The following is an 11,184-nucleotide window of genomic DNA, read 5'->3' as shown; positions in this document are numbered from 1 at the left end:
TCTCTTCAAACGCGAAGAATTTTCACTTGTTTCCAATCATTCTAAAATCGGACTTGAAATTTTCCCCATACTTGCGTGGGCGCTTTATTATAACTCTTAGACCGCGACGACGACAGTCGGGGAACAAAAGCCCTTTTCCTTGGAATTCGAAATAATCTCGGCACGCCCGGCAACCCTATTTGTCAATTAGCACAAGCGCATACGTACCGGCATTCAAGCCGGGTATGGTCTTAAATGTCCATTAAACAATACCAGTAATTAGCCGGCTTGTCGTTGTTCGAGCGCACGCACCGTGTGTGGGCCGAAGCATCGATCTTGCAGCGATCCCTAAATACCGATTAGGTGGATCGTGCGATTGTTACAACGAACAGCGATTTCTCGTGTTGAGATAATTACGCGTGCGTTATATAAGGTACCTGAAGATTTGCGTGTTTGGAAAATTGCTTCATCATGAGGAAAACGCTTTCAAATCCACTTTCCAATTGACCCAATTGAATTTCAAATTGACAGAAAGAGTGAAAAAAAAAAGAGAGAGTCTGCTATATTTCAAATTAAATGCAAATACACGTTAAAAAGAAAAAAGCGGAAGGAAAGAAAAAAATAAATATTAAAATTTCAATAAAATGAATTAAATAGTTTCTTCGTTAATCATGAAATATTCGTAATTAGCCTTTCCCTTTCCTTTTTAATTACCCGAGCGGGATCTATCGATATTGCAAGTGGCGTCGACGTTTGTAAAATATGAAACCGATAGCTCAGAGCATATCAAAGTCGCCGTGTGAAATGTTGCGAACCTTGAATTGAATTCGACTGCGACGTATTCGGAATGGGGGCTCGGGACGCGGTTAAGTGATCGGATCAATCATTCCTCGCGATACGCTCGCGAGCGTAAAAAGACGACGAGGTGTGCTGCCAGCCAGCCCGCGAGGTCGCAGGCGGATGTTGACAGGTAGTATGCCTGTTGCATACGTCGATTCTCAACGTGCGATACGATTATTTATAGCATGCGTATCGAGATATATCTCTTCAAATCACTTCTTTTCTTCTTGCGTTCATAAATTGTACAACGCCGGGACACCGATCACCTTCTGTTTAAAAAGACATATTTCGTCCAATATTCCATCTAACAATCATAATTTTGCATCTTAATTGAACTATCTTAATTAAACGTGATCTTTCCAGGGTTGGATAAGTAAATTTCTTGAATTAAGTTAAAGTTAATAGCTTATAAAATTAATTTAGTTACGTTAAAAGTTACATTGAGATTAAATTAGTTTAAGTTAAATTAAAAGTCAATTTTAAAAAGTATTAAATTAAAAATTTGTAATTTTTTAAAGTTAGATTATTCAAAACAATTATAATATAGGTCAATAAAAAATTTAGTATTTTATTTGTAAATTAAGATTTGCAAATTATGTAAAATAATGAAATTATATAAAACAAAGAAATATTGTTTTTTTATGTAGAAATATTTTTTTCCCCTTTTATAAGAATAAGTTTTTATCCTTATAGGAAAAAAATTAATAATTTAAATTAAAGTTTGTATTTCGAAAATAATTACTTAAAGTTAAAAATTAAACCATTAAAAATTAACTAAGTTAAGTTAAAAGTTATTAACTTTAGTTAATACTTAACCCGAAATCTTTCGTAGTCAAAATAGTAACAGGATTACCTGGATTAACGGTATTATAAAAATTCGTCTCTATTACGTGTGGAGTAATTATATGTATAATTATAATAATTTTAAATAGGTTGTTTAAATGTTTTCAAAGGTTCCATAAACCGATTTTCCCAATTCTTCAGGGGATCTAATCTCAGCTGAAAAAGTCCTTCATTCAGTAGCAAACAAAGTGGTATTGGGAGAACGGTACCGTTGTAATAAAATAAGAAATCAAGTAGCAATGGAATGCTTTATATTTCTTACAAGCTAAAATACGTCTTAGATAAGACCTTACGAACCGGTACGTGAATCTTGCGGTTCAGCCTGAAAGCTGATGATGCAAGGTGCAAGTCATTTACGTATCGTATCACGAAACTCGAATGCATTGTATAACAAACTACTGTCCGTATCAAATTGAGGAACGCGCAATTCCACGCGTTTTCCAATCGCGCAATATCGCGGCGGCGTCAATTTCGCAATTCTATTAAATTTTGTCAGCGCGTCGTCGCCAATTGGCCGCGAAAGTGTCGACTCGCGGTCACGTTGCCGCGTTCCTTTGACTGACAAAATCAATAATCGTCGTCGTAACCGTTAATCGCCCCGTCGTCGTCGGACCGGTGGTCGCCGTAATAGCCGTCGCGGCTGTAAATCGGTGGCTTGTAAATCTGCGAATGATCGTACGCGACAGGTGTCTTGGAAGCTATGTGATTGTAAGCCGCCAGATGAGCGGCTTTCGCTCGGGCCACTTCCGGCGTGTCTATTACGCGACCCTGAAAATAAAAGGGACCATGAAGAAATGCAGAACAGCGATAGATTCCTAATGTTCTTGCGTCTGGCTTTCCGCCGTCGTTGTCGAATTATTTTAAAATTGATTTCCGCCGTTTGGAAAATGTGTAAAAATTATTTTGGGAAGTTCGAGCTATTATTAAATTATATTTAATAATAATAATAATAATAATGTATCATTATTGCTAATGTACAAAATCTAAAGTCAAGTCACATAGCTATATAAGAAGTAAAAAAAAATTGAATATAAATTTTACACTGTTATTGTCATTATTATTTTAATTATCATTATTTCATATTATTATTAAATTACAGTTTATACTTTCAAAAACTCGAGCTGATCTGAATTGAACTTTAACACTTTTAGGTTTATTATTTTTGCACATGAACGCGTATCGGAATATTATCGCATCTACCTGACGCCTCATTGTTCATTTGACTGAACGGGATAAAAATCTTACGTCGTGATCTAACGGAGCAGGTGGCCCGTGATATCCGTATCCGCTGTGGTAGCTCTGATGACCAACCGATATGGGTTTCGCATATCCGTGATAGTCTCTGTTTTTCGAGTAGGGAGCCACGCTGTGCGGAACCCTCGCGGCAGCTTCCGCTACGGCGGCGAGATGCACCGCTTTGGCGTGTGCTACTTCCGGCGTGTCCACGACCCTCCCATCGTGGCTTAGAGGCGCCGGTGGTCCGCGGTATAGATAATGCGTCGGAATAGCCAAAGTCATGGCAACGGTGATGATTAAAAAGATCTATGAACACAAAGACAATTAATGGAGACAGCATCTTTCGATATGTCAATTACCAATACGCTTGAATATTTAAGAATCAAATTTATACCAATTCCTCAAATTAAATAACATTTTTTAATTTTTGTTTGTAATTTTCATGCGTGTCAAAAATTATTATTGTAATATATATCATGTAGTACCCAGCAAACAAAAATGAATTGAAATAGATAGAAGCGAATTCATTTCGACATTTTTGAATTCGCGTTTCCAATTTTTCGATACCGTTTAAATTGAAAAATAATATAACGAGACATGAATCCATCTGAATTAAAAAAATGGCGAATAACGCATTTCGTATTTCAATCCATTTGAGTCCATTTGAATCTGAAAATACTTCAGGACTGTAAAGCGCGAACTTAGATAAATTAAAACGAATTGCAATTTTAAAGTCATTTGAATTTATTTTCATTTACTGGATAAATAACAATTCATTTAATCTAACCATTTCTACGGTTGAATTGCTTTTAGTTTTGAAATAAACAGCGTTCATATTAACACATGCACCTGGTAAGTAATAAACTAAATTTGAGTAAAATTTAACATTTCTTGAATTAAATTGTTTAACTCTACTGTTTTAGTTAAACGAACGACAAATTGTGGATATATAATTCAGCAATTACAAATTTAACATAATAGTGAATACTTTGGCAAAATTAATTTCTTAATATTAATCGGAGGAAAATTTCGTCGTTTTGCGATTCTCACTGCAGATTTCATCGCAATTGCGACTGTTCGTCTAATCATTAACAATAGGAATGATAATACAATGATGCACGTTCAATAATCCCTTGATTGTTGAATCATTAAGAATATTTGTAATCCAACGGAGTCACTTACCAAGGCCTTCATTGTTCGATCCTGAATTGTCACCGTTTTATAACCACCGAGAGCTAAATGCTCAGTTTATATACAATCGGTGATTTACAATCTTACCTAACAGCATCACCCCACCCAGTGGCGAAATAGTCGCCCGGCTAATATTTGTAGAACTGATCATTCATTTCTTGCGAAAGTGTCAAGATGCACGCTTCTCGATGTTTCCGCATCAGCGGCGCAAGATTATTATGGATTACGATGCAATTAATCCAATCGCGATGTTTAGAGCAACATCTAAATAGCGTCCGTCTTGATAGCGTCGTCTTAATCGTTGATCGAATCTTTCATCAGTCTTCGCTGCAAAAAATCAAATATATTCAATTATCTTTGATGTAACTATTAACATTATTTTCTTACTGGCCTCGCAAATCGCGATGGCTCATTAAGCAATTAGACGCAGCGCTTTTACATGACGGCATTTCCAGTGGTCTTTAATTCAAATTAATAAATTGCGGATCATGTTACGCTCATTAGCGCGCGCGAACCTATATTTTGTCATACGATATTCACTAATTACTGTTTCAAAAGTACAGTAGTATTAATTTCAAAGGTACTAGAGACTCTCCTTTTTTTTCCCCCTCACGGATAGTAACTGACAGCGTTTAATTTTCACGTTAGGCTCGACAACAAACACGATGTCGAAGAACGATTGCGATTTAAACGCCTGTCTCGATATTCCTTCCGATTTACATCGGGGCTCATCGGAGCGCTCGCCAGGGATCGAGATCGACGAGATATACAGAGATCGATCGAACGTTCCCATCGCCCGCTGACACTTTTTGCCGTTGCCAATATTGTACAACATCGTCCGTAGAACGTTCGCGTTTTGGCGCAATCATAATTCCGTTCTTGCCAGCATTCCAGCCCCCTCTCCATCCCACCCCTTTTCACCTCTTTCTCGTTCTTTCTCTCTCCCTCCCTTCGTCTTTCTATCCGTCTTTTTGTTTCTAGCTCTTTCTAGTGTTTTTCCTCCGTATTATAATTTTTCAATCTCCCTTCTATATAGTCGCACAAAATGCTCTCATCGATGTGTCCCCATGTCGCCTTTCGGAATATTAAACAGAAAAACCGGTCCCCTTACGGCTTTTTATTATGTGAAAATCAAGGCGGGCCCATGTTGTAAAACGTTCGCGTTTACGCTATTTAGTCTGTACTAGACCGTATTGTTCGCCAGCTATATAAGGTCTACGTAAGGTGATCGCACGGACAGAGATTCGCCGGATCTCGGATAGACGCGCAACATGAAGTCCCTCGTAAGTACACGAACACCAACTTGTTTTTTTTCCTCATTCTCACAATTCTCTGTTAATAAAAATATTTTTAAAAGTATTAGCTTTTTTTTAAATAATAATTTCTATTATTTAAAAAAAAATAATAACGTTAGAAAAGTATTATTTTTTAAAAACAATTGAGGGGAGACTGTTTGAACAAGACTCGTTACATCAAACTTTCTCACGTAACAAGAAAAGATTTCTCATCCAAATACAATTTTCCTTCTTGTGAATCCTGTTGTGCACAGTGAATTCTTGACAACTAACGGTTATCGCTTGGTTCCACAGTTACCTCTTCTCATCTCAGGCTAAATCTCTCGTTCGTTCACTCTTTCAGATCGTCTTGTCGTGCCTCGTGCTGTCGACGTTGGCTCTGCCTGGCTATGGGCCTGAGGTGTACAACGTTCATCACGGATACTATCACGGACCACCGGCCCCGCTGGCCCACGACGGCCAGGTAGTCGATACACCGGAAGTGGCTCACGCCAAGAAGGCGCATCTGATAGCGCACGCCGAGCAGGTTGCCAAAGTTGCCAAAACGGCGCATTACGGTGGCGGTTACGGCGGAGGTTTCGAGGGAGGTTCCGGCGGCGGTTTCGGAGGAGGATTCGGCGGAGGAGGATTCGGCGGGGGTTACGGCGGGGGCTACGGGCAGGGAAGTCACATCGTCGGATACCATGGTAAACTGGCACCGCTCGGCAAGGACGGACAAGTAGTGGATACGCCGGAAGTGGCCCATGCCAAGGCCGCGCATCTGCACACCCACGCCGAGGCGGCGGCTAAGGCCCTTCAATACGCGCAGCCCTATCCCTATTACTCGCAGGGCGGATGGTCCTAACCCCCTTCGTCGAGGAACATTCGTTTTTCTTACGGAAGGACCGTTGACTCGTTGTGACTGCATTATATCTTAATGTCTGCATTAATATCTTAAAAAGAGAGCAGCGTCTTCGCGAAGGATCGTGCCGACGCGTCTTGTCACGTTGGCGGAGATGTGCATCTCGGATAAACATATCATAAATATATATTTTTTGTATACGCACTAAATGTAACGATATGAAAATAATCAATAAAATATATCGTGTGTGAATAAAATAGCTTCACGGATTTCCCTCTCACATACAAGTCGAAAAAAATGTCTTGCGCGCGCGTGGCGCAAAATGTCGTGAATAATTTCAATTACGTCTTTCGATATAGCTACGAGTAGACGAGCGCGGAAATTGTAATTGTATTTTTCCCTCGCTTTATCTCCGCGCGTTTTTTGCCCTTCGAATAAATTTATCCTGCCAGTGTAAAATGTTTTATTTCACGCTGTTAGAGTGCGAAGAATTTTTCTCGCCTGGTTCCGCGGTGGAGTTCCCGGCGAGCTCAATTACGATTCAGAAACACGGAGTTCGGATGTCGATCGTGCGTATCGATCTCTCACGACCGACTGCCACTCCGTCAAGCTCGACTAAACGCCTAAACACGTTGGTATTGCGTTGGTGACAAGCGCGCAATTCCTTTCAGATCAGACGTAGACGTACCAGTAGGGCTCGATCGATGAACTGGCCGAGTGGCCAGTTGCGACACCGCTCTATCTCCGTTTTAGTAATTCAACAACTATTGTTATCGCCACCCCGTGACATACTATTGTGATTGATACGACACGTGCGGATAAATAATCCCATAAACTGCAGGGTATAGTGGGTGTAACTCGTTGCGCGATCGCGGCCCAAAGATAAAAGCACGTGAGATATAATCTCGTAAATTGATCTCGCGGCCAGCTACGCTTTTCCCTTTCAATAAAATGCTAATGAAGATTTACTGGAAGCTGCATCCATAATATCAATCGTAGACAATATTTGGGCATACAAAATCAGCTCGTCCTTTTAAATTTTCAGACAAAAAATTTAGAAAAGAAATTAAGTATCTACTTTTAAGATTTAGAAGAAAATAAAAATTGAATCATGAGAATCCCGAGCGTCCTTTGCAAAGTGTCTTGCAACATTCAATTTAATTCCCGGTTTGAGGAAATGAGGAAACAACATGCGAAGCTGAATATTTGAAAAAAAGTTCTTATAAAAAATTTTAAAGTTTAATAGATTGCGTATTATCACGAATTGAATCAAATATTTACACATACTAATTAAACTCTAATAAATACTCGTGCAAACATTTATTTGGATTCATTTGTTTGTTTAAAAGTTATTTATCTAAAACTGCAGCAAAATGGGAACATTTTCGCTATAAAGCCAAATTTTTTGTTGCTTCCTTTTTTGCAGTTGGTCTTAAATTCTAAAAATCAGATATTTATGACCAAAATTTTTTATCGTTGATTAGGAAAAAAAGAATAAATCTAATGAGCCTGCAATTTGTATTTTGATAACTTTTAACTGATATTGTAAAGTTAAACCTTCCTTCACCCCACAGAGCTACTGTGGATAAATTTTGCAAATGCTAATTCAAATTCAGCACAGTTTTTGTTATTAAAACTTGACAGTTTAAAACATTTACTAATATTTTTCACATTAAAGTAATATTGGTTCAATTATTGTAACATCTCGCAGCAAATAAAATAGAACAAAAATCTAAAAAAATGTTTTAATTACGAGGATAAATTTTTACATAAGTAGTAAATGTAGAAAAATAAGGTTAGCACTCTAGGGTCAGTAGACTTCTCCGCTTCACGATACCACTGTCGCTTCCGGCGAAAGCCGGCAGCTTACAAGATGACTGCGAACTGCATCCGCGGATGACGCATAGCTGAGCACGGCATAGCCGAAGCGCACTTTTATTCGCCACGCGAGGTCACGGAACATAGGCGCGCATACGAGTGCCATTGTTAACGCACGGCGTAAATGTTACGGGGCACGGCGTACAGTTAAGGAGAACGTTTTTCCTGGGTGTGGTTGTCACCCCGCGAGTCGCGCGGCCAGGCGGGGCACGGATAACAGCACGCCTGATCGACCAGCTCGTTTTCCTATAAATTGCACCAAGCGCGTTGATGGCAGCCGTAATGCGGATCTAAGCGCACGTGCCGAGCAGTGTCTTGTCGAGATCTAAAGGCGACGGAATACCATTTGGGATACGCAGGGTGATCGCCGCGATGATCAGATATCTCGTAAGTAAGCTCGCAAACTCGGGAAGAGTGCTGCGAGTAACACACCCAGAATTCCTGACCCGTTCTCTCGCATCTCGACGATTAATATTAAAAAATAACAAGTGAATTAATAAGCGATTAGTATTAAACTCTTGTGCAATTAATATTATTTTTTTTAAAGCTTTATTATGCTTACTAATACCAGTAATTAGTAGTTAGTTAATCGTTCGTCATTAAAAAAAAAAGAAGTCGAAATAAATATGAGAAGCAAATATTACTCGCGACGTTTCCTTTAATATTTATTGATCTAAAAAAATGTGATTATGGTGACGAAATATACATTTTATCTTTGTATGTAAGAAACTTCATTTTTTTCTTAATTGATTCATTTGTTGAGAATAATATTTTATTTTGCCGTATTTAAATACAGATTCATTTTACTGAAATAAATTTATGCTTCGCAAAAAAGAAATTTTCTTTCATTAGGAAGATCGTTTTCAACTTCATACACGCTTCTGATAGATTTAAAATACACGCTGATAAGAAACAATAACCCCGGATGATAAGGTTCTGTTGTACCGTAGATCTTTTTTTTCGCAATGTCGGGCGCTATTCTGGCGACTCCGCAGTGGTACGGACATCATGCTTCTCCTGCACCGTTGGGCCCTGACGGCCGCGTGGTGGATACACCGGAAGTTGCGCAGCTGAAGGCTGCCCACTTGAGCGCACTGGCGGAGGCTAACGCACGGGCACCGAAGGGACCGGAATCGATCGGTGGTTACGCTGGACCCAGCGGATATGCTGGACCCAGTGGATACGCTGGACCCAGCGGATACGCTCCCAGAAATTACATTGGGCATTACAGGTTTGTTTTGGACACGCATTTCTACGTAGATCGGACTTCACTGAAGTATCCTCGTAGATTCTTATATCCAAACGTAATTAGATTAGAAATAATTTTATGTCAATTTACACTTCAATAAAGTTATTATTATTATTAATTTGTTCGCAGCTCTTTAAAAATAATAAAGTAAAAAGTAATGAGACTTTAAATATGAACAACTAAAAGCAACTAATTATATAGATATTAAAAACGAAAAATTACGTATCCTCTCAATGCTGAAAAGTTAGTAATTAAAAAAAAATTTTTTTTTAAAGAATAATAAATAAAATTGGTATCTACATGGAAGTCATGTTTTATTGATTATTAATTTGTAAAAAAATAATTTTTTTTAACAGCTTTAATTTATTTAAATAGACTTTGACTGAGGCTGCTCGAGCCTTCCGACAAAGCACTTTCAGTCTTAAAGACTGCGAGTCGAAACTGTCTCCTAATTTATGATTTTGGACTGAGGTTCATTATATCTCTTAACTTACTACATCCTTTAGTTGCTCTCTGTTTCTTAAATTATACTTTATATTATATTAAAACTATATCTTAATTTTTAACAAAAACCCAATAGGCTCAACTCTTTAAAATGATTTAATTGCATTGCGTTACACAGCGGACCACCAGCCCCGCTGGGTCCAGACGGCCGCGTAGTCGACACGCCCGAGGTTCAGCAAGCCAAGGCCGTGCATTTCTCTCTCTACAACGCGGAAGCGCGGCGCGTGCCGGCCGGTCCGGCCGATCCAGCTGCCGTCAGCGCCTACGATCCATCCTGGAACAATGGCGCTTACAATCCCGCCTGGGACGGCTCGGCCAGCGGCTACTATTAATTCGACTCCAAGGAAACGATCAGATCGGAACGACGCGCGAAACGGAACGCGCTTCCGCTCGTTCGATGAACGTCGACGATGCCGGCGAAATCGATCGGGCGCGATCGGTCGCACCGAATTCGTCCGCGATCCTCGACGTCCTTCCCACCTACCTCAAGAATTGGAAGACTATAAGATGTTACTAACTACCTCTCCGATCAGCACGAACAAACGGTTCTCCCTCGCCGATCTTCCGATCGTATCTCCCAATCGATCTTCCCGCACTGCACATTTTCAGCGCCGCGTGCATCTCCTATTTATCGCGCGCGAACGCTCATACTTCCGCTGTATATGATGAAAAAAAAAAAATATATATGGAATATCAGTGATGTAAAAAGATAACTGTTTCGTACTTCTGCACACAGTCCATTCCAACATCCTTTGATCCACTCGACTTGAATGTTTGAAAACTAAAAGATTTAACTTTCTTTAATTTATATAAATCTAAGGATTTAAATATTTCTCACTATAAGAATAGAAATGGAAATTCATTTATAAATATTTGCTTTGGGAAAATGTGATGATTCTGCCTCTGCTTTGAATGAAAAGATTCCGTTACATTCATTCATGTCTATTTATGTCTATTTACGGCTATGTCTATTCATTTTGATGTTATCATATTCCACCGTTACTCAGATCTGCTCTGTGAGAGTGCGCGACACAAGAGATCGTTATCTGCTGAACTCGGTTGTTGCACAGCTCGTTAGGCACGATTAATCGCGTCCTTGCTATTGGCACGAGACGTCTAGGATCGCGCAGGATAACTGTCTCGCATTATCTCACAATTGTAGAAACCGGTTTTCTCGTTGTTCCCTTTCGCAATCGAATTTTCATTTCCTGCCGTTAATCGCAATCAAGTAACATCTGTTAATTAATCTTTAATGCCGCGGGATGTTCGCTCTGCAATTGTTTTCTACGCAACCATCAACGCAACATGCATTCGAACGAAGTTTTCTT

General features: G+C 39.4%; 2 protein-coding genes across 2 annotated transcripts; one reads left to right on the top strand and one right to left on the bottom strand.

The window, feature by feature from the left end:
• Positions 1-1,882: 1,882 nt before the first annotated feature.
• Positions 1,883-4,529, bottom strand: LOC105207852 (cuticle protein 2). The gene is made up of 3 exons (XM_011177499.2): positions 4,081-4,529; positions 2,908-3,204; positions 1,883-2,430 (listed from the first exon to the last, which is right to left on the bottom strand). Exons 1-3 carry the CDS (start codon positions 4,090-4,092, stop codon positions 2,230-2,232), a joined length of 510 nt encoding a protein of 169 aa, XP_011175801.1. The 5' UTR covers positions 4,093-4,529; the 3' UTR covers positions 1,883-2,229.
• Positions 4,530-5,278: 749 nt separating this feature from the next.
• On the top strand, positions 5,279-10,417 carry LOC105207733 (pupal cuticle protein). The gene is made up of 5 exons (XM_039458041.1): positions 5,279-5,372; positions 5,728-6,225; positions 8,398-8,490; positions 9,075-9,334; positions 9,975-10,417. The coding sequence occupies exons 1-5, from the start codon at positions 5,361-5,363 to the stop codon at positions 10,186-10,188; spliced, it is 1,077 nt and encodes a 358-aa protein (XP_039313975.1). The 5' UTR covers positions 5,279-5,360; the 3' UTR covers positions 10,189-10,417.
• The last annotated feature ends 767 nt before the right edge of the window (positions 10,418-11,184 follow it).

This window comes from Solenopsis invicta, chromosome 15 (genome assembly GCF_016802725.1).
Source record: "Solenopsis invicta isolate M01_SB chromosome 15, UNIL_Sinv_3.0, whole genome shotgun sequence".
NCBI classification, from domain to species: Eukaryota; Metazoa; Arthropoda; class Insecta; order Hymenoptera; family Formicidae; genus Solenopsis; species Solenopsis invicta.
The sequence above is the reverse complement of the archived record's forward strand: the minus strand, read 5'-3'. Positions and strand labels throughout refer to the sequence as shown.